The sequence below is a fragment of the Papio anubis genome, chromosome 16 (assembly GCF_008728515.1).
Source record: "Papio anubis isolate 15944 chromosome 16, Panubis1.0, whole genome shotgun sequence".
Taxonomy (NCBI): Eukaryota; Metazoa; Chordata; class Mammalia; order Primates; family Cercopithecidae; genus Papio; species Papio anubis.
Window position 1 is genome coordinate 11,908,384 of NC_044991.1, and position 23,243 is coordinate 11,931,626.

Sequence of the window (23,243 nt, forward strand, 5' to 3'; positions counted from 1 at the left end):
CTCCAGGGAATGTGACTCAAGGGAACACTGTTACCAATGAGAAGGTGACCTCAGGTAGAAAGAAATTTGACAGCATTAGTGAGAAGAAAAGGGGGTCAAGATAGGCACAGAGAGCAAAGAAGGAAGAGTCCAAGAAGAAGGCCGAAAAGGAGGAGAGGTTTGAGGAGATGTAGGAAAGTGAGGTTCCCTTGGTGTTGGGATAGAGCAGTGATTCTCTAGTGTGCACCAGGGGTGCTGATGAGAAATACACATTCCTGCTTTTCACCATTCTGGAGCAGTAGGGCCCTAGAATCTATATGGTAAAGAGTTCTCCAGGTACCACCGATGGGGTAGAGAAGTTCATTTAGATGGGCATGGTCAACAGGCTCATGCCAGCAGTGGGGGCTGGGTCCAGTAAGCTAAAGACTGAAGGATCTGTTGGATTCCGCTCTTCAGGAGGTCACTGGTAACCATGGAGGAGGAAATTTCAGTGGTGTCGTGGGAGTGGAAGCCAGATTGCAGTGGGCTGAAGAGTAAGTGGGAGGTGAGAAAAAGAAGACAGCAACTGTGGACCCCTTTTGGGAGAAATTTGGATGAGAGGCGTAGGCAAGAGCATCCTCCCCCTCAAAGGCTACCTTCCCTCTCCTGGAGAAAGTTGGCAAAGAGGATTAAGGAAATCTGGAGGCTGAGTCAGACATTCCACAGACCATCAGAACGCACCAGGGAGGCATCTTGAGAACCAGCAAGGAACTAGCACCCTTTAAGCTGCCAAGTTTCAGAACCAAACCCCCGTGCCTGCCCCCTGTCTACCCACTCAAAATCCAATTCACCGTCTCCACCACCAGAGTGATCTTTCCATAGCACAAACGTGACCACGTTTTGAAACCCTCCAACAGCTACTGTGCCCATTCTTACCTCGCCCCAGGGAGCACTCAAGTCCCTGAACCTGGCATTCAAAACCCTTCTGACTACTTCCCTATTTCCCTTAGCATCTTCACCCCCATCACCTCCCACTTACACCTACATTCACCCTCCACCCAGACCTCTTGGAGCCGCCCGTAGTTCCCCAGTGAAACATGCTGTCCCATCCTCAATTGGCCCCCCGGGGTCATCTTGGACTCAGCCAACTCAAGTACCAAACTCTGAGAGTTAGTTACTCCCTCCTTGGGAGAGCCAGAATCTTGCCCACACCTCTACCATAGCATCAGTAGAATGAGTTATTCTATATCTATTTGTTCACATGGCTGTCTGTCCACTGGACTGTGCCTTCCATGGGATCAAGGTCCTCATCTTACTCCTTTCTGAATCATTAGCACTTGCTAGGGCTGAACTCCCAGTAGATGCTGTAACCACCTGATGGGTTCGCCTTGCCCACTGCCTAGACAGAGTCGATGTATCAAGACAGAGGAATTGCAATGGAGAAAGGTAATTCAAACAGAGCAAGCTGTGCAGGAGACGGGAGTTTTATTGTTACTCAAATTACTCAAACAGAGGAATGCAGTGGTGAGATTTGGGTTTTGGCAGGGTCATGTTGACTATGGTACAGAGGATAAATTAGAGAGGGGCAAGACTGCAGTCACGGAGTCCCACTAGGAGACTGCACTCATGTAGATGGGACTGTGGTGGTGTGCACATGGAGGGTGCCATGAACATGGCCAGAAAGGCTGTATCAGGAAATAGTGAGGAGTTGAAATTGGCATGCTTGTGATTGGAAGTGGGTGATGGTAGTGGGAAGGGTGAAGGACGACTCCCTGGTTTTTGACGGAGGCAACTGGGTGGGGGATGGCGCCATTTACTGGAATGGGGAATGCAGGAAGAGCAGATTGGAGGGAGATGATCGATTCAGTTTGGGACACACTGAGTTTGAAGGGCTTGTGGAACATTCTGGTGGACATGGCTAGGAGGCAGTTGAATACGCTTCCCAAGCATTCAGGGATCGGAGGTTTTAAAGATAATTTTGTGATAATTTTGTGATAAAAGATAATTTTTAAAGATAATTTTGTGGCTTGACAAGTGAGGAATGCTGATTGATCAGGTAGAAGATGGAATCCCGTGGGGGTTGAAGTGAGGTTTTCTTGCTGTCTTCTGTTCCTGGGAGGGATCACAGAACTGTTTGAGCCAAATTACTGGTCTGGGTAGTGTCAGCTGATCCATCGAGTGCAGGGTCTGCAAAATATCTCAAACACTGATCTTACGTTTTACAATAGAGATGTTATCCCCAGGAGCAATTTGGGAATATTCAGACTCTTGCAGTCAAAGGCTGCTCTGTGACCCCTAAACCATAATTTCTAATTTTGTAGCTAATTTGTTAGTCCTACAAAGGCAGACTGGCCCCAAGGCAGGAAGAGAGTCTTTTTGGGAAAGGGCTATTGTCCATTTTGTTTCAGAGTAAAACTATAAACTAAATTCCTTCCCAAGGTTCGTTTGGCCTATGCCTAGGAAGGAACGAGGACAGCTTAAAGGCTAGAAAGGCAAGATGGAGTGGTTCAGGTCTGATCTCTTTCACTGTTATAATTTCCTCAGTTATAATTTTGGCAAAGACGGTTTCAACGCCAGTAAATGTGGCAGTGGGGTTTTACCCCAAGTACTCATCACAATAATAAAAGTTTAAACTATGAAGTACCCAACTGACCCTTTGATCTACCAATCAAATAATAGAATCCACCAGTTCTTCCCCTTTCCCTTTTTCCTTCTCCGTACTTTCAGATTAATTTTCCCTCCCAAGGGGAAGAAAAGGCAGGCTCCGGACAGCTGTGTCTCAAATTAGATGGTACAAATGTCTCCTAGTGACTAGGGCTAGGTGACCATACAAGGGTGTGGCACAGAGGAAGGAGCCCCTGGGTTCCTTCTGCAGAGAGATTACCTCCATCCTTTACCAAGTTACTTAACCTCTCTGAACTTTAGTTCAGATGGGATGACAAATATTATTACCTAAAAGTACTGTAGTGAGAATCGAGTGAGACATTAATTGTAAAGCCCTACATAAATGCTAGTTATTATTAGGCTTTCCAGATCCCAATAAAGTGGTGGCTAAGTGTCATGACACCAACAAGTTGCATTTGTTATTTCAAATGACTAAAGAAACTCCCAAGGCAGTACCGCTTTTCGAAGTTTGTTTCCCTAGAAAAAGAACTTCAATGTGCCCCCTGCTCCTTGGGCACGCTTAAGACAACTATAAGTGAAGTCCCGCCTCCCTGGCCTTTCCGTGCAAACGCCTGACTTGTAAGGCCCTTTCACACTGATTGATACTCTTATTCACCAATAATAAGTGAAATTCCCGTCAACGTCCGGTGAGGGGGCAGGACTTCCTTGCTGGTTGCTAAGACACTCTTGTTCCGCTCCTTGACAACCCTGGCGGGGGTGCGCTGGCTGCGGCCCTGGCTCCGGCCCCCGCGGGAGCAGGTGAGGCCCCGGGGCGCGGCGGGCAGCCAGGCGGGGAGGGCCCGCCCGGAGGGAGGGCGGGAGGCAACGCAGGGCGGAAGAGGCCTCGTCCGCCGCCGAGGCCTCACCTCAGTCTCCTGCCTGCTGTTCCCCAGCCCCAGGTCTTCTCACCCTCACCCCCACTTCGGGACCTGCGAGCTCTGTCGTGACAGGTTTGCCATGGCGACTCTGCCGGCTGCTCTTCCCCACCCACCCGAGGCCTGTCCAGCTTCGTGCTCCCGCGTCCTCCTTTAGCCAACTTCCCCCAGCACCTTGATCCCCCGACCTTTCGCGGAGTAATCCCCTCTCCCGCGGGGCCGCCATCACCTCGGTCAGACCGCTCTTGGCTTGGAGAGTTGGCGACGATGTACTGGGATTCCGGGCTGGTCATTTCCCCTCTTTGGGCCTCAGTTTCCCCATCTGTAAACGAGAAGTTGGGTTGAGTGATCTCTAAGGCCTCTTCCACTCTGACGTTCTGGGATGTCGTTGTTCTTTGACCCAACTTTAGGCTTCCTAGAGGATGTGCTCCCCAGTGGGAGGTATCGTGTGTTGTGAAAATAACTTGGCAAACCTAATTTGGATTCCCAGTCTCAAGACCTACCCTACCTGCGCTCTTAATCTGTGCATATGTAAAATCAGTAGACGACGGTGCATCTCCTTTGGGAATTCTGAGGCTAATATGAAGTACAGAGTCCAGCCCAGTATATATTCAATATTTGTTAGTTTCCTTCCTTTGTCTCTTCACCACATTTTCCCTCTCTGGGAAATGTTATCAACGCGATCGGCATGAACTGTCATTTCTCCGGCTGGCCCTCTCTGATCTTCCTCCTGGCCTTCCATGGTTAGAGTTACTTAGGGGGTGGGGAGTGGGACAGATGGAGATTGAAATACAGTCATGTACCATATAACAACGTTTTGGTCAAGATGGACCGCAGATACCACGGTGGTGCCCTAAGGTTATAATGGAGCTGAAAAATTTCTGTCACCTAGTTACATAGCCATCGTAATGTCAAAGCAAAATGCATGACTCACGTATGTGGTGATGCTGGTGTAAGCAAACCTACAGTGCTGCCAGTCATATAAAATATAACACATACAATTGTGTACAGGACGTAATACTTGATAATGGTAATAAATGACTGTTACTGGTTTATGTGTTTACTATCCTACACTTTTTATTGTTATTTTACAGTGTACACACCTCCTACTTATAAAAAATAAAATTTAACTGTAAACAGTCTTAGATAGGTCCTTCAGGAAGTATTCAGGAAGTCTTTATTATCATAGGAGATGGCAGCTCCATGCGTGTTATTGCCTTGAAGACAGTCCAGCAGGACAAGATGTGGTAGTGGAAGATAGTGACACTGAGGATCCTGACCCTGTGTAGGCTTAGGCTAATGTATCTGTGTCTGAGTTTTAACAAAAAAGTTTAAAATGTTAAAAAAAAAAAAAAAAAAAAGGCCAGGCGCAGTGGCTCACGCCTATAATCCCAGCACTTCAGGAGGCCGACACGGGCAGATTAGGAGTTTGAGACCAGCCTGGCCAACATGGTGAAACCCCGTCTCTACTAAAAATACAAAAAAATTAGCCAGATGTGGTAGCAGGCGCCTGTAATCCCAGCTACTTGGGAGGCTGAGGCAGAAGAGTCGCTTGAACCTGGGAGGTGGAGGTTGCTGTGCGTGTAAATAGCACCATTGCACTCAAGCCTGGGCAACAAGAGAGAAACTTTGTCTCAAAAAAATATATATATATATATATATTTTTATATATATATAAATTTATATATTTATATATATTTTTTAATTAAATAGAAAAAAGCTTGTACAATAAAAATATAAAGAAAATATTTTTGTATAGCTGCACAATGTGTTTGCTTTTTAAGCTAAGCGTTATTACAAAAGAGTCAAAAAGTTAACAAAATCAAAACATTTACAAAGTAAAAAAGTTACAATAAGCTAAGGTTAACTTATTGTGGAAGAAAGAAAAATATTTTCAATAAATTTAGTGCAGCCTAAGTGTATGGTGTTTATAAAGTTACAGTAGTGGCCAGACATGGTTGCTCACGCCTGTAATCCCAGCACTTTGGGAGGCCAAGGCGGAGGGATCACTTGAGGTCAGGCGTTCGAGACCAGCCTGCCCAACAAGGTGAAACCCTGTCTGTACTCAAAAAAAAAAAAAAAAAAAAACCTAAAAATTAGCCAGGCATGGTGGCGGACACCTGTAATCCCAGCTACTCAGGAGACTGAGGCAGGAGAATCATTTGAACCTGGGTGGTAGATGTTGCATTGAGCTGAGATCCTGCCACTGCACTCCAGACTGGGCAACAGAGCAAGACTCCATCCAAAAAATAAAAATAAGGCCGGGCGCCATGGCTCAAGCCTGTAATCCCAGCACTTTGGGAGGCCGAGACGGGTGGATCACGAGGTCAGGAGATCGAGACCATCCTGGCTAACCCGGTGAAACCCCGTCTCTACTAAAAAATACAAAAAACTAGCCGGGCGAGGTGGCGGGCGCCTGTAGTCCCAGCTACTCGGGAGGCTGAGGCAGGAGAATGGCATAAACCCGGGAGGCGGAGCTTGCAGTGAGCTGAGATCCGGCCACTGCACTCTAGCCTGGGCAACAAAGCAAGACTCCATCTCAAAAAATAAAAATAAATAAAAAATAAAAATAAATAGGCCCAGTGCAGTGGCTCACACCTGTAATCCCAGCACTTTGAGAGGCCAAGGCGGGCAGATCACCTGAGGTCAGGAGTTCGAGACTAGCCTGATCAACATGGAGAAACCCCATCTCCACTAAAAATACAGAAAGTAACTGGGTGTGGTGGCAGGCGCCTATAATCCCAGCTACTCAGGAGACTGAGGCAGGAGAATCACTTGAACCCGGGAGGCGGAGGTTGCAGTGAGCCGAGATCGCACCATTGCACTCCAGCCTGGGCAACAAGAGCGAGATTTAGTCTCAAAAAATAAAATAAAATAAAAATAAAAATAAAATAAAATAAAGTTATAGTAGTATCCATTAATGTACTGGGCCTTCACTTTCTCTCACCACTCATTCACTGATTTTTCCAGAGCAACTTTCTGTCCTGCGTACTTCATTCGTGGGAAGTGACCTTTATAGGCGTATGATTTTTTATCTTTTATACCATATTTTTACTGTACTTTTTTTTTTTTTTTTTTTTGAGCTGGAGACTCACTCTGCCGCCCAGGCTGGAGTGCAGTGATATGATCTCTGCTCCCTGCAACCTCCACCTCCCAGGTTCAAGAGATTCTTCTGCTTCACCCTCCTAAGTAGCTGGGATTACAGGTGCACGCCATGACACCGGCTAATTATTGTATTTTTAGAAGAGACAGAGTTTCGCCATGTTGGCCAGGCTGGTCTCAAACTCCTGATCTCAAGTGATCCACCTACCTAAGCCTCCCAGAGTGCTGGGATTACAAGTGTGAGCCACCACGCCCAGCCAACTGTACCTTTTCTATGTTTAGATACACAAACACCATTGCATTACGGTTGCCTACAGTATTTAGCGCCGTAACATGCTACACAAGTTTGTAGCCTAGGAGAAATAGGCTGTACCATATAGCCTAGGTCTGTAGTAGGCTACGTCATCTAGGTTTGTGTAAGTACACTCTATGATATTCACACAACAAAATCACGTAACGATGAATTTCTCAGAACATGCCCCTGTCGTTAAGCAATGCATGACTGTGTTGATGCCATAGTTGGACTTGATGGCTTCCCTTCTGCCCCAATAGCCCATGACTTGGTGATTTCTTTCTCCTGACTAGATACTTCCATTTGCATATCTTACCAGCAACTTAAACTTGGCAGCTCTGAAATGAAACTGACCTGCTTCTCTACCCAGCTGTGCCCCCTGGTTTCCCCTCTCCCCGTCAGTGGCATCACCATCATCCTGGGCGTCATTCCTCACTCCGCCATGCCCATTCCACTTGGGCAGTTGTCAGGTTGTTTTGATTCTGCCTCCATGCGGAGCTCACATCATCTCCATTCCTGAAGCCACCACTCTCCTTCAAGTCTTTCATGCCTGTGACATTAGTACCCCTGGTACTAATTACCGCAGCTTCCTAGCGACTGCTCCTACCTCCAGTCTCTGCTCCTGTCAACCCAGCCCACCCACGTCACCAGCCACCCAGAAACCTCCAAAGAGCTTCCCATTCACTATGAAAAAGATCCACACTTCTTGCCAGGCATGGTGGCTCATACTTGTAATCCCAGCACTTTGAGAGGCTGAAGTGAGAGGCTCTCTTGAGTTCAGGAGTTCAAGACCAGCCTGGGCAACATAGAGACCCCCATGTCTACAAAAATATTTAAGCATGGGTTTCAGGACCCATCTACACTTCCACAGCCCAACCCCAGCCTTTTCTCCCAGATTTATTTCTCCCTTCTTTGCCAAATTCTATCTTCTAACTGAATTGGACTGTTAGACTTTCCCAGAAGATGCTTTGTACTTTCTGCCTTGGCACTGCTGTGTACATCCGCCTGGAAGGTCTTCCTCACCTCGTCTACCTGTTACAATTCTTCCTAACCTTTCCAGTCCTGACTCAAATGCTGCCCCTACTAGCAAGCTGCTTTTGCTTTCTTATCTCACCCTCCTCACCACCACAAGTATGCCCATCTTGTGGCACTACTTTCTGCCAGGAACCATAGTTAGTTCCTTGTGTGTGCCTGTTAGTCTCCATATTAGATTGTAAGCTCCTTAAAGGCAGGGACTGGCTGTTGCTTATAGTCGAGTAGTTGAAAAAGCATAATCAGACCAGGCATGGTGGCTCATGCCTATAATCCCAGCACTTGGGGAGGCCGAGGTGGGTGAATTGCTTGAGCTCAGGAGTTTGAGACCAGCCTGGGCAACATGGCAAAACCCCATCTCTCAAAAAAATACAAAACTTAGCCGAGGATAGTGGCACAAGCCTGTAGAGTGCCACCACTGAGTGTGGTAGCATGAGCTACTCAGGAGGATCACCTGAGCCTGGGAAGTTGAGGCTGCGGTAAGCTGTGATCATGCCACTGCACTCCAACCTGGGCGACAGAGTGAGACCCTGTCTTGAAAAGAAAAGCAAAAGCATAATCGTTGAAGTCATATATATCTGGGATCAAATCCTAGCCCGTTTGTTTATTAACTGAGTGGAAACTCTCTTTTTTTCAGTCTGTGTGGATATACCAGTAACGTAGGGCTAGTAGTGCCTGTCTGACAGAGTGACTGGGGGAGGGACATCCCGTATGTAGATCGCCCATTCTGGCGCCTGGCTCAGGATCAGTGTTCAATAAATGTCTTGAATGGATGTGATAGGTCCTCTCCCCTCCCAGGGGGCAAATGAAATATAAGTTAATTACAATTTGGATAATTTCTGGGCCTCTGCGGTGTGCCAGACACTGGCCTTTGTGCTCTAGGGCATCTAGAGCCAAATCAAGTTCCTCAGCCCCAGGGAATCTGGACTCACAGGCACGGTTAAGTCGTGATCGGTTGTGAGATGTCACTGGTAATTAGCAATTGTGAATGAGCTTCTAAAAAATAAATCCATGCTAAGTCCAATTTATTTCTGTGATAATGTCACTCTTACTCCCTTAGATTCAAATCTGTTCTCTTGAGTGGGAGAGAGGGGGGCGGGAGCCTGCCCTGCTGTGTGTGGTGAGCAGCTGTTCTCTGGGAGCTAATAGCTGTGATGGTTGTGAGTTTCCTTATACTTTGTATCTTGACAAAACTGTCTGGGATTTCATCCAAGTCTGGTTAAGTCCTTGAGGGTGCCTGTGTGAGTCAATGTCACTTATCACATGGTGTCGGACATGAGGAAATGTAGAGAATTGCAGATTCAGACAACAGGCCTCTCTCCTCTCCCTCCCTCCTCTCCTTCCCTCCACTCCTCCCCCAGTCCCAGGCACATTAAGCTTTCACTGGACTTCAGCGAAATGAGAAAAATTAAGGACCACATGAAAACAACAACTTCGTGTGTTTGACTTCTTAAGGAGGGCTGATCTTTATTCTGCCAGATTTTCCTCTTTTGTAGTAGATGATGTGTCTTCTAAGGCCCTTTCGCAGCAGAATTTTAAAATGGCAGCACTGTGTCTGCCCCCACTTTAAACTGGTCTGAAAGCCTGGCTTCTGCATCATTTCCTGACCTCACTACAGGCATCTTGGACCAATGCCCAAGTCTTTAGGATCCTTTTTCCTCCCCGGCCAGCTTTGGTCATTTGTTTGCCAGAAGGCCAAGGGAGACTGGAGTGCCTGCCTGTGTCCCCAGTGTGGCAGGAAGCAAGAGGCAGGCCTGGACAGAGGCTGGATGAGTGGATGCTGAGAATCGAAGTCATCTGTGTTACTGGCTTGTCTCCTACTTGCTTGTGCCAAAGGAGAAAGCACAGAAGGTAGAGTCAGAAGAATGGATTGGGGTTCCAATCCTGGCTCTGCCATTGCTGGCTGTGCACCCTCAGGCTGCCCATAAAACCCCTCTGAGCTCCAGCGGTTTGTCTGAGAATGGGGAGCTGGATCCTTCCCTCACAGGTGTTACGAGGATGAAATGAGATGGTGGATGTGAAGGCACACCATAGCCACACCACTACCACCCCGGCCCCAGCAGGTTTCACAGAATTTCCTTGTGACTCTTTCCTCCTTCAGTACCAGCACAGTGGTTCACACGTAGTAGGAACTTGGGAAATAGTGGTTTGTTTGGCTGCACATTTAGATGTGCAGCAGGCTGGTCTACGTAGAAGGATATTGCAGTATCCTTCCTACTGCACCAGTGACAGGAGCTTAGTCCTTAGCCCCAATTTCCAAATGAGAAAACTGAGGCTGCTGGGCACGGTGGCCCACACCTGCAATCCTAGCACTTTAGGAGGCCAAGGCGGGTGGATCACCTGAAGTCAGGAGTTCAAGACCAGACTGGCCAACATGGTGAAACCCTGTTTCTACTAAAAATACAAAATTAACTGGGCGTGGTGGCGGGCACTTGTAATCCCAGCTACTTGGGAGGCTGATTCAGGAGAATTGCTTGATCCTGGGAGGCAGAGGTTGCAGTGAGCCGAGATCGCACCATTGCACTCCAGCCTGGGCAACAAGAGTGAAACCCTGTCTCAAAAAAATAAAAAAAGAAAAGAAAAGAAAAAACTGAGGCTTAGGGAGGTTAGCCCTTGTCTGAAACAGAACCAAGATGTGAATTCAGATCTGATGGTGGAGTCTGTACTCAGAACCACCATGACATGCTCCAGGTGTGTCCTGCAATCTCAGGTGCATGGTGAGTGGTACAGGGAGGCGAGCGTGATCTAAGGGCCGAGGATGTTCCAGACATTGAGTGGCTGTCCCCCTCCCATGGGGCTGGCAGATACTTTGGGCCTTATTTCCCAGAACACATTCATTTTTCCCGATCCCTCCCACATACCCTAACCCTCTTTAGGATTCTTCCCAGACACTTCAGACACAGAGTAATGAATAGTGACTGAGGTCAGTGCCACAAAAGAACAAGGGATAGCAAGACCAGGAACACTGGCCTTGACCAGGCGATGAGATAAAGGGCCTTTGTCTGTGCCTCCTGTTGCCTAGGAAGAGCCTCACATCAAACAGGGCAAGGATATGTAAAGCCCACAGATGGCCCTTGAGTGAGGAGGAGAGCACGGGCAGTGAGAGCGAGAATAGGGCTGCCCCTGGCTTTGTACCACTGTGGGCCAGATGGGCTGGGGTTGAGCTTCTGTACCCGGCAGATTCAAGTACCCTGGCAGTGGGCCCAATTACTTTTTTTTTTTTTTTTTTTTTTTTGAGACTGAGTCTCGCTTCTTTGCCCAGGCTGGAGTGCAACGGTGGTATGATCTCAGCTCACCAAAACCCCTGCCTCCTGGGTTCAAGCCATTCTCCTGCCTCTGCCTCTGCCTCTGCAGTAGCTGGAATTACAGGCATGTGCCACCATGCCTGGCTAATTTTTGTATTTTTAGTGGAGACAGAGTTTCACCCTGTTGGCCAGGCTGGTCTTGAACTTCTGACCTCAAGTGATCCACCCTTCTCGGCCTTCCAAAGTGCTGGGATTACAGGCATGAACCACCGCACCCAGCCACAATTACATTATTAAAAGGCTGTTTTAGACCTGACACGACTCTTTCTGGCCCAAAGCATTCAGGCACATGCTCCTCTGCATGGGAGATTGATAAGGTTATTAGAACTTCTAGTTCTGCTATTTTTGGCAGCTTTCTTTGAGCAGAGTTTTAGGATTGTGGCTGAATGACTCTAGCTGTACTATAATGATACAGTGTCATAAAAAGTTCTCCTGCCTTTCTATATTTGGAAACACGTCATCTGTAATGATTCCTTTTTATTCTGTCTCATCCCTTTTAGGTCCCCAGAAGTATGTGTAGTGGTTAGAAAAAGCTCTTTGTAGTCATGGTCCTTAGTAAAGTTGGCTGAATCACGGTGACCAAGTCCTGGCTAATTAATGGTGGTAGCAGAGAGCAGTGTGATAATAGTGCAGAGAGCTTTAACATTTCAAATCGCTCACATGCACATACTTGGGGCTTGCAACAGCTTCCTGAGAACGCAGAGACAGGATTTAGTATCCCGTTTCATAGAGAAGGAAACCAAGGCTTAGGTGAAATTACTCACCAAAGGCTGCAGAGAAAGGAAGTGAGCAGAATGCGCATCTTTGGCAGAGCTGGTGTCCATGCCTGCGCACTCTGGCTTGCGGCCCACACAGTTCTTTGCTCTGCAAGATGCTGCACAGGTCACTCTCCCACTGGTTTTCCCTGTTGTTCCTGAGAAATGGGCCTTGGTAATACCTCTGAAGCCACAGGACATCTCAGCAGGATTCTGCATGTTAGAGCAGCTGTCACAGACCCTGACCTCCTGGAGGGCGGCATGTCCACAACTGGCTCCTAATTCCCTCCTGGCTCCTAGATGCCCGCACTCTTTAGCCTCGAGGATGAATTGAATCAAATGGAAACATTTCAGTGGAAGATGCCTAAGAAGCTGCTTCCACATTTTCGGTTGTTCCCCCTCGAAATTCTCAGAGGTAAACAAACTGTGTTTACCTTTTCCTTCTATCATCAGTGTAGCCACCACCTCTGTCACACCTGGACAGAGGTAGAGGAGGAAGCAAGAAGGCTAGGAGGACAGCCTGGAATTGGAAATAGGCCTTCACATTCATGAGCAAAAACAAAACGATTCCCTGAATTTTGTGAAATAAGAAACCTGACCAGAAAGTACAATGAAATTGTGCTTGGTAATTCGCCAGCTTATAGAGAGAGACAAACAAAACCCGCTAACATCTGAGTGGTACAAATGTCCAGAATTGATGAGACAAGTGGAGCCATCTGTCCACTGGGAAATCAGAAAATACCAATGTCATGGGATGGTGGGGTCCGTGCCAGGCTTCCAGCCTCACAAGAGGGAGCTGACCAAATGGAGTGGCACCGAGGCATTGGAGCGGGGATCAGGTCGAGAGCACAGCCCAGAAAGAGTGCCCAGAAAGCTCAAGGCTTGGCCAAACCAGGGGTCAAGTTAACATTAGAAAGACAGCAGGCCAGGCAGCGGTGGCTGCGCCCTATAATCCCAGCTGGAAGGCCAGGTGGGCGAGATCCGAGGTCGGGAGATCAGAGACCATCCTCGCTAACACGGTGAAATCCCATCTCTACTAAAAATACAAAAAAAAAGTTAGCCAGGTTTGGTGGCAGGCACTTGTAGTCCCAGCTACTCGGGAGGCTGAGGCAGGAGAATGGTGTGAACCCAGGAGGTGGAGCTTGCAGTGAGCTGAGATCGCGCCATTGCATTCCAGCCTGGGTAACAGAGCGAGACTCCGTCTCAAAAAAAAAAAAGAAAAAGAGACAGCAAAAGGGAAGAGCAAATACTTGATTTGTCTCCCTTCTAGGAAGATAGGAGCTGTCCCAGTGGACAGTTGATGTATGCTTGTGAGTGCCTCCTGTGTGCCCATGAGGAAATGGATGAATAAGGGGTTCAGAGTGCCCACACTGAGAGCCGGGCCTGGATTCACACCCCAGCTCTGTCGCTAACGAGCTAAGTGACCTCAGGCCAGCGACTGACCAGCTTCATGCCTCTGTCCCTACAGGACCTAACTCCTGGGGTTGTTGCGATGACAAGGTGTGTAAATGCATGTGGAACACCGACAGGCAGGACACTGACAGCCATCATGTGTCATTACCTGCCTGTTAGTTACTGTGCTCGGCACCTTTGGGTTCCATGACCGTGCAGTGAAAGTAAATTTGTTTGGAAATGTGAGAAATGCTGGAATGACATTATTTTGCTGTATTTGTCTAATATAAATCATTAAAAAGGGCTTAACAACCTGGTGATTTGTATTCACTTATGTCAGTACTTCTGAGATAAAAAAAACCTTTGAATTATGAGATAAATTGGGTCGAAGATGAAAGAGAAATGCGGCCGGGCGCGGTGGCTCACGCCTGTAATCCCAGCACTTTGGGAGGCCGAGGCGGGTGGATCACGAGGTCAGGAGATCGAGACTATCCTGGCTAACATGGTGAAACCCCGTCTCTACTAAAAATACAAAAAACTAGCCGGGCGTGGTGGCGGGCGCCTGTAGTCTCAGCTACTTGGGAGGCTGAGGCGGGAGAATGGCGTGAACCCGGGAGGCGGAGCTTGCAGTGAGCCGAGATCACGCCACTGCACTCCAGCCTGGGAGCACAGCGAGACTCCGTCTCAAAAAAAAAAAAAAAAAAGAGAAATGCCTGGATTGCCAGCAGTGCTCCCAGTCATCTCGGGTCCAGGCCCGTCTCTTTAGAAGCCCCGTCGGTTAGGGAACAGCCGTATACTGAGTGCCTGCCGTGTGCTTGGCACTGTCTCAGCTTTACAGGCACTGTTTCACTGAATTCTCATAACGGCCTCATGAGATGGATGTGACTGTCCCGGCGTTAATGGTGAGGAGTCTGGGGCCCAGGGCCATACTGCTGGTGAGTGATTGAACCAGCAGCAGCGCCCAAGCCTCCCAGCTGCTGGGCCAGCAGGACAGGACCCAGTGGTCCAAGAAGGAGTAGGAAAGAACAACCAGAGAGCCTGGTGTGCCAGGGAGGGCACAAAGCAGCACCGTGCCCATTCCCCTGAAGATCAGGGCTGCAGAGTGGCCCCCTCGCTTGCCAGTAAGCCCAGACTGTCAGTGGTGACCTGAACATTTCCCTTCCTAAGCACAGCTTCTGGGAAGAAACGCCCGTATCTGTAGCGGGAGGGAAGGCCCGTGTCTGAAGCAGGAGGGAAGGCCCGTGTCTGTAGCGGGAGGGAAGGCCCGTGTCTGTAGCGGGAGGGAAGGCCCGTGTCTGTAGCGGGAGGGAAGGCCCGTGTCTGTAGTGGGAGGGAAGGCTCGTGTCTGTAGCGGGAGGGAAGGCCCGTGTCTGTAGTGAGAGGGAAGGCTCGTGTCTGTAGTGAGAAGGAAGGCTCGTGTGTGTAGTGAGAAGGAAGGCTCGTGTGTGTAGTGAGAAGGAAGGCCCGTGTGTGTAGTGAGAAGGAAGGCTCGTGTGTGTAGTGAGAAGGAAGGTCCGTGTATGTAGTGAGAAGGAAAGCTCATGTATGTAGTGGGTACGTGGGGAAGCTACATTTGCTCACTGCCAGCTCAAGGCTCCATCCCGCAAGCCTGGCCCACAGTCAGTATTTGTCTTCATAACGACAGTGTGGGCTTGCAGCATCATACCAGTGTGTTCTTAACCAGGTCCCAGCATCTCGTGTTGACTCATCCTCCCGTCTGCAGACTTGCTGGCCATTTGGAAAAGGGTGCGGAGGAGTTCAGATGGGGAGGTGTCAGATTGTTACTGAGACATTTCTAATTTGTGATGTATGGTTTTGAAGCCAACTCTTTTCTTCTGGTTTTTCCTGTTTTCTACAGCACCCCCCGGGGAAAGACATTTTTCTGCTCCCACCAAGTTGGCAGGGCCTGCTTCCTGAATCTCCTGGGTGTGTCTTAATTGCCAGTCCCAGCACCTCCTGAGAGCCCCACTCTCTCCTCCAGCGGTCACAGTGGAAGGATCATGGGAGAAACAGAAGGGAAGAAAGATGAGGCTGATTATAAGCGACTGCAGACCTTCCCGCTGGTCAGGGTAAGCCCCAGGGGAGGGAGGCAGGACTGCTGACGGGGCCCACACAGCCAGGAGAGAGGTGGGTGGAGCTTGTCCCCTGCAGGATGGCAGTGGGAGGAAGTTAAGAAGGCCTCTGCTGGCTCAGACCTAGACATCTTGGAGTTGACAGTGATTCATTGTTTCATTCATTCATTCATTCACCAAGTATTAGGCCACCTGCTATATGCCGGGCACTGTTCAAGGCGCTGTGGGGATGGTGGATGAGACAGGCGAAGGCCTGGCCCACATGAAAGACATGTTTAAAGAGCACGATTAATCCCAGCACTTTGGGAGGCCGAGACGGGTGGATCACGAGGTCAGGAGATCGAGACCATCCTGGCTAACCCGGTGAAACCCCGTCTCTACTAAAAAATACAAAAAACTAGCCGGGCGAGGTGGTGGGCGCCTGTAGTCCAAGCTACTTGGGAGGCTGAGGCAGGAGAATGGCGTAAACCCAGGAGGCGGAGCTTGCAGAGAGCTGAGATCCGGCCACTGTACTCCAGCCTGGGCGACAGAGCAAGACTCCATCTCAAAAAAAAAAAAACAAAAAAGAGCATGATTGTAGGCAGTAAGTACTATAATGAAAAATGAAGCAGGTGGAAGGGGCTGGAGAGCTGAGGTTAGCTTCTGGAGAGGTTTCACAGATCAGACACCTGAAGACAGAGAGCAAACCTCACAAAGACCTGGGAAAGAATATGCTAAGCCGGGGAAACAGAGGCACAGGAAGCCTGGGATAGGAATGAACTTGGCATTTTGGAGGCACAGAGAGAAGGCCAGCATCGCTGGAATGGAGTGCTGAGAGGGGTGGCGGGACGTAACCACCAGTGGGGCCAGACCCCACAGGCCTGCCCAGCCACAGTGAGGAATGTGGTGAGAACTATGGGTTCTGTCCTGAATCGAAGAGGGAGCAGCGAAGGGTTTTAAGCAGGGGAGTGATGAGATCTGTTTGGTTTTCAAAAGCTCACTCCAGCTGTTGTGAGCAGAGTGGATTTGGGGATGCCAGACCAGAAGTGAGGAGACCAGCGAGGAGGCCACTGCGGAGGCCCAGAGCGATGAGGGTGGCTGGGTGCGGCTCGCGGCGCAGAGTGTGAGATGCGGTCGGGTTCAGGGTGTTCCATGAGTGCAGAGGCCGAAGGACCTGCTGCCAAATTGGAGACTGGGTGTGGGAACAAGAGAGTCCAGGGTGGCTGCTAGAGTCTGTCTTTTCCTGAGTACTGGGAGAAAAAAATGGTATCAATTACCAGGAAAAGGAAGATGGAAGAAGATGGGTTTGTGGGAATCAAGTTATTTTTAGACATCTAAGTGAGGTTATCAAGTGGCCAGTTGGACAGAGTAGTCAGGAGCCCAAAGAAGAGGTTAGAGCTGGGGGTGGAAGCGTGGGAGCCCTCCCATAGAGAGGACACAGAGACGCATGGAACACACAAGACCCCAGAGATGGAGTCACTGGAGACGGGAGAGTGGAGGTGGGGCCCAGGGCCCTCCAGGATCTGGGAGGAAGAAGGAAATCCAGCAGATCACTGGAGAAGGAGCAGAGGGAAAGGCCGGAGGAAAACCAGGGGCCCCAGAGAGCGCCCAGCAGCTTCTGCAGGCCTCCGGAGTGAGATTCCGTTGGAATGCACTTCCATAGCCAGCATTCCCTCTGCCCTCAGCCAGCCTTCTGCCCATGTCTGTTGGCTGGAGCCTGGTGCTGGCTTTGCACCCTTGCAGAGAGCCTGGGCTTGAGAGCCCACATGGCCCAGCTCCATGCCACACCTTTGCCCCAGCTGCAGGCCCTCAGTCAGGAGATGGGTCACCTGCCCAGGGCTGGGCCAGGGAGGCTACCTGCTGTCCATGCCTTAAGCTTGGGACAGAGAGGCCAGCCAGGAAGGCCAGGTCACGGGCTAAGCCTGTCTCTTGTTTGTCACCCCTGCCCTGTCTCTAGCACTCGGACATGCCAGAGGAGATGCGCGTGGAGACCATGGAACTATGTGTCACAGCCTGTGAGAAATTCTCCAACAACAACGAGGTATTGCCAGCAGTGCAGGCGGCCCCTCGTGCCTTTGGTGGCCCCTGTGGGTGAATAGAATGGCCCCTGTTGCCTGCAGTCAGCTCCAGAGAGTACGCCAGTATAAGGCCAGAGCCTTCCTTGGAAGCGTTCAGTCTGGGGAAAGTCAGTGAGTGAGAGGCTGGTGCTGACTCCAGGCACTGACGGTCACACCCAGCCCTAGAGGAGCAAAGCCACAAGGGTCTCCGTGACACCTCTGCCTGTGTTCCCTGCCTCAGGTGGGCTGCCGAATAGGGCACCTTTCCCCGTGGTTCCATCTCAGTGGTGAACAGAGGCCTGCCTAGGCATCCATTCATGTATTCATTCATCCATTCAAAAAGGTGTTGAACAGGTGCTGTTCTAGGTGCTGGGGATACGGCCAGCAGGCATCAACGCAGGAAGGCCATTCATCAATCTGGTGGGGAGAGCGAGAAGTCAGTGTTATGGCAGCCGGTGGGGAGGCAAGACACTGGCCAGTGGGAGCCCAGGCTTTGGGTCGGCCAGGCCCAGGTTCAGGTCCTGGCTTCAGCCCTTCCCAGCTGTGCCCTTGAATAAGCCATTTCTCAACTCTGAGTGCAGTTTCCTAGTCCTTAAATGGAGGGTGGTGATGGTGCCTCCTCACTGGGCCAGTCGTGAGGACGTATTTACTGAGACAATGGGGACAGAGTGCCCAGCATGGCACCTGGCATGGTGGGAGGCACTGTTGGTGTACCTCAGGCGCCTGCGCCTGGACTTGCCCTGCTGAGCAGGGTTCCCTGCCCCTCTAGACCTCCTCACATGGGGGGCACATCTTGGAAGAGCAGGCACAGGAAGAAGTCGGCTGTGGCCATGACTAGGGGAGCAGTCAGCACCTCCCCGGAGCCCACTGAACGCATTAGGTACCTCACAGTCTGCAGGGTGCCAAGTCTGTCCATTCAGTTGGTCCTGAGACTGCCTGGTGCCCTGCTTGTCCGGGTTACATCTGAGGGAGGTGGCACTGGCCCGGGAAGCCCGCACTAAGTGCACAGCCAGGACGTGGCCCCAGGCTGTCTGCAGACCTGATGCTTGCCTTCCCGCCTCAGCCAGTTTCTTGTTGACTGCTGAGGTGATGTCTAGTTTTCTGTGCCTGTGTAATAGACCTGGCAGGAGGTGGCCTGTGTGGAAATCCTTTCTGAAGCAGGAGGACAACAGAAATAGGACAGCAGGTCTTTCTCTTGCCAAGACCTCGGTGCCAGCCTTCTCCTTCCTGGAGAAGGACCTGAGTCCTGCCCCTCCTCCCCTGCGCCCCCTGATGAGCGCCCTCTTCCTTCCAGAGCGCCGCCAAGATGATCAAGGAGACGATGGACAAGAAGTTCGGCTCCTCCTGGCACGTGGTGATCGGCGAGGGCTTCGGGTTTGAGATCACCCACGAGGTGAAGAACCTCCTCTATCTGTACTTCGGGGGCACCCTGGCCGTGTGCGTCTGGAAGTGCTCCTGACACTCTGTCCCCTGCCCCGTCCCCTGCAGGGCCTTTTCCTGCCACTCATCTGTAGGGGGGAGCAGTCCCAGGCGGGTCCCGGTTTCTCCAAGGAGAGTTGGGATCTTTTCTGTTTGTCCTTGTGTACCAGTTTCCTGAGCCACACACCCAGTGTGTGAACTTGACATCTCCATCCCCAGGCTCTCAGTCATCTCCCTCGGAGTCTCAGGGTGTAGACGGGGCAGCAGGCATTGGTGTGTGTGGGAAACACGGTGGGGCGGTGTGACAGGGTAGAGGAGGTGGGAGATGAGATTTTCCACACAGGAACGCACCAGTCCCCCCTTTCTCGAGGGCTGCTTTCCCCTTGCATCCTGGGAGCCCCACTGCCCTGCCATCCCCAGTACTCCCGGGAAGTGTCTGCCATCTTTGTCGTTGGTGGCCATATCAAAATGGCCCCAAGAAGGAGACGATTCTTTCAAGGGACACAGGCAGCTTCTCTCCTTGTCCTCTGGGGAGGTGCTGACCCCGCAGAAACCCCTTCCCCCCAACTTGACCCCAGGCTGAACAGACCACTGCATCTCACTGGGCCAGCAGCCACCCAGCTCCCCAGCCTTGGTAGGGACCAAGCAGCCTTTCCCGTCCCCTCCTCGACCCGCGCAGTTGAGAACCAGGGGCTGTTGTGTGGGAGCTGCTACCTGGCAGTTTCTTGAGGGGTCACCGAGCCTCTGGTGGGACACCTGGGCAGGAGTGCTCTCACCACGAGGCTGCTTCCGCAGGGAACCCTGGCCTGCCCGCGACTTCGCATCAGGGACCGCATGCTGATTTGTACTGCTCTCTGCTGGGTTTTCTATGTTCTTTTTGAGTGTGGGAGAAAAGTTTTAGTAGAAGGGTGAATCGTATTTTACACAGCGGTCTTATTTATATAAATGTCTTGGTTTTTACAATTAAAATTACCAAAAACTGACCTCATTCTACAGTCTCTTGATGTTAGGGGAGGTGTGGTCAGTATCCTCAGGCTCAGGTCCCTAGAGATGTTTCTGGCTAACCTGTGAGGCTGTTGGAAGCCCCTGGCCCAGGCATAGCCCCACCAGATCCGGCCCGGCCCCTGTCACCATTAGGTCACTGAGGTTGGGGGCCAAGTTCCGCTGGATGGGGCCACACGGACACTGAGATACTCTTGGCAGCTGGACTGAGCTACACGAAAGACGTTTTCAGGCCCATAGAATTTCACTCAGTTCAACAGATGCTTATTCAGCAGCCACTGAGGGTCAGGCTCCAGGAGCTGAGGATACGAAGACAGAAGCCACAGTGAGCTCTTGGTCCACTGCAGAGGGCATGGGCTCCATCATTTCACTCATGTAAAAAGTAACCTTGTAAGATAGGATGGGGCGTTCTGGGAGGAGGGAGGAGGAACTCCAAGCCCAGCCTGGGGAGTACAGGGGTCTCCAGTGGGGTAAGGCCTGACAGCCGACGCTTGAAGGGAAAACGGGATCTTATTGAGGGAGAGGGCTGCTCTCAGGACAGAAAACTAGACATTACCCCATAATGTCTAGAAAACTAGACATTACTCCTGGGGTAAACGCAGGACATGAGAAGTGACTTGAGGACAGGAGCCACATGCAGGACTGTGAAGCTCCCTCAGGGGTTGTCTCCTGAATTCGAGCCTCAGAAGTGAACACCCCGGCCATGGACAGAGCAGGGAGAGCCTGCCTTGCCGTGCACACAGGGGCCCTCCTGAGATGGTCCCTAGGACACATGGGTCTGGGAGCTGAAACCCTGTCCTTGTCAGTCCCAGTCCCGCCCTTGTGAGGCTGAGCGTCCAGCACTAACAAGATCTGTCAACAGATTGGCTGGACAGCCTCATGGCGAGCAGGTAAGGTTTGCTTAGACCAGAACCCTGCAGCCGAGGGGAAGGTTGCTGCCGTGTGTGCATCCGGCCTAAGAGCAGCCGGACAGACAAGCAAGAATGAGAAGGCGCAGTCGCCGCCTCAAGGCTGACCGTCTGGTTGGGCGGCTTTGCAGCTGGTCCTGGCCCTCTGGGACTTGGCGGATGGGCAGCTCCTTGGCCTCAGACCTGCCCTGGCCAGAGCCCTGTGCCATGCGGGTGCTGCGGAGGGATTGGCAGAAGGGAGTGAACGGAGAGGCGGGGGCTGGCGCTGGAGGTGGGGAGCAGGCGCCGAGGCCTGGAATAGCTGCGCTGATTAACCGCCCGCTCTGCATCTGTTCTCTCCTTTCATCTGCTGCACGTGGGTGCCAAAAAGCGAGGCTGGCTCAGCTGGCAACCAGGGTGGTGGGGGTGGCAGTTAGGATCGTGGGTGCTGAGGCCCGCAGAGCTGGTTCGGGTCTGGCCCTGCTCCTCCTAACCTCTCTGTCCTTGGTGGCTCTGTCTGTAGAATGGGGATACACTGCACCCACCTCATGAGGTTGACAGCAGGCCTGGGACTGCATCTGGAACAGGTGATGCCCCCGAGGTGTACACCATACTGTCACTGTGCCCCTCCTCTTGCCACTTGTGGACGGGGTGCTGACACCAGCTTCTCAGGGTGGGTGGAGATGCAGCGAGATGGGGCTTGTGCAGTGCTTGGCCCTCACAGGCACACTGCAGTGGCACCACGGGTGGCGAGCCTGCCTTCCACCCTAGTCACTCCTGTCACTGCAGCAGACCCCTCCTCACTTGCCTTCCCAGAAATGGGTCATTCACTCTCCCTCTCTTGCCCAGACAATGGTGTGGTCACCGTTGGGCCAGGTCAGGTGACTGGGAACCATGGCAGGTGTGTTGCCCCGATGGCTTTACTTCCACTCCCCTAGACCCATGCCAGACGTGGACACCTGGCCTTCCAGGGCCCTTGCTGCCCATAACATTCGATAAGCATTTGATGATGGGCTGAAAGGAGAGGGCCGTGACCACGGAGAAGGCACCATCCTTGCCACCCAGCACACAGGCTACTGAGGGCCAGAAGCGGGAACAGAAAATCAAGACAGGTTCATTTGCCGGAAAAGAGAAGGTGGGGTTCAGAGAATCTGGAGTTCAGAGAGGAGAGTGACTGGGGAGGGCTTCACAGAGGAGGTGGCATTGAACTGGGCCTTGGCATTTTCCCAGGGAGGGGGAAGTCACCATTGTTTGAGGGACCAGCCTCCCGTGCAGAGCCGCAGCTCCAGGAAACTCACGATGGGTTCAGGGAAGCTGGGCAGTGGCCATGGATGGGAGAGGGTGCGGGGGTGGGGAGAGAGGACGGGCTGAAGGTGAAGGGGTTTGCTGGGGCTCAGGAGGAAGGAGGCTTCCCCCACTTGGCAGGCACTGGGCTTCCTCCCTCAGGACCCTGATGTGTAACTCTCAACAGACCTCCAAATTAGGGGTTGCTGTTGCTATTTACAAATGGAGAAACCCAGGCTTGGAGGATGGAGTGTCTGGCCCAGGGTCCAGCTAGGGAGCAGCTGTAGCTGGGACTTGAACCTGGGCTACCTGCCTGGATAGTCCCTGCTCTTCCACACACGCTGCATTCTCAGACCTTCTGTCCACTTCCCTCCTGCCCCGTCCCCCACAGACAGCTGGGCTCCCCACGGCCTGGCCATGCCTTGGGCCATCCATCTCCTAGCTGCTTCCCCTACCATCGCCAGGCCTCCCCTGCACCCTCCATGGCAGTTGCAGCATTTATAGTGGAGGCAGCGACCACAAGCCTGCCACCAACCCCACCTCTTCGCTACCATCTGCAGTGTGGGGAGCAGGGCCTCGCCCCACTGACACCCCAGTCCCCTCTGCTGGGCCCAGCCAGATTCAGTGTGGGGCAAATCGGAAACTTTGTCTGGACATGTCTAGAGGGAGTCACAGGCCCCAACCCCAGGGCCCGTCCCTCTACCTGGGAGAGCAGCGAGTGCCCCGGGCGGATCAGAGAGAGTGAACCATAGGTCCCCTTGCTGGGACTCCAGAACCACAGGCCTCCCAAGAGTGGGGAGCAAGGGGTGCCGAGGCGGTCAGTGTGAGAAGGTGGAGGGCGAGGGCTTGGTCACGAGGTCCCGTGGCGCCTGTGGGAGGGGATGTGCTGTCGCGGGGACCACCGCCTTTGAAGCTCTCTATGGGGCCTGTGGAGAAATCTGGTGAATATTTCATGTTGCCTTGGAAGAGGCGCAGAGAAACTCCAGCATCTTGTTTAACCTACTTCCTGCTTCCCCAGAGGACAGACCCTACAGGTAGGCAAGGGGGTGTGCCCTTGGGCTGTGGGGACCCAACTCAAACCGGTGTCCCCTGCCACGCCCCGCAGCAGGAGTGAGAGCTGTGCAGCACAGGCTCAGCTCCTTAAGCGCAGAAGCAGGCAGCATCTGAT

The 23,243-nt window shown here is 51.7% G+C and overlaps 1 protein-coding gene across 2 annotated transcripts; it reads left to right on the forward strand.

The window, feature by feature from the left end:
- The first annotated feature begins 3,254 nt into the window (after window positions 1-3,254).
- Window positions 3,255-19,885, forward strand: DNAL4 (dynein axonemal light chain 4). Of its 2 annotated transcripts, none has more exons than XM_009217304.4 (4): window positions 3,255-3,381; window positions 15,234-15,444; window positions 17,384-17,467; window positions 18,778-19,885. In XM_009217304.4, the coding sequence occupies exons 2-4, from the start codon at window positions 15,376-15,378 to the stop codon at window positions 18,940-18,942; spliced, it is 318 nt and encodes a 105-aa protein (XP_009215568.1). In that variant the 5' UTR covers window positions 3,255-3,381; window positions 15,234-15,375; the 3' UTR covers window positions 18,943-19,885. The 2 variants fall into 2 exon arrangements, with proteins under 2 accessions (XP_009215568.1, XP_003905599.1); XM_003905550.5 differs by lacking the exon at window positions 3,255-3,381 and adding an exon at window positions 3,450-3,572.
- Window positions 19,886-23,243: the final 3,358 nt, after the last annotated feature.

Excerpts from the sequence above, each read along its gene's own strand:
- DNAL4 (XM_009217304.4), top strand. The coding sequence starts at position 15,376 with ATGGGAGAAACAGAAGGGAAGAAAGATGAGGCTGATTATAAGCGACTG. Across the intron at positions 15,445-17,383 it reads AGACCTTCCCGCTGGTCAGG|CACTCGGACATGCCAGAGGA; the intron begins GTAAGCCCCAGG and ends CCCTGTCTCTAG. Across the intron at positions 17,468-18,777 it reads AATTCTCCAACAACAACGAG|AGCGCCGCCAAGATGATCAA; the intron begins GTATTGCCAGCA and ends TCTTCCTTCCAG.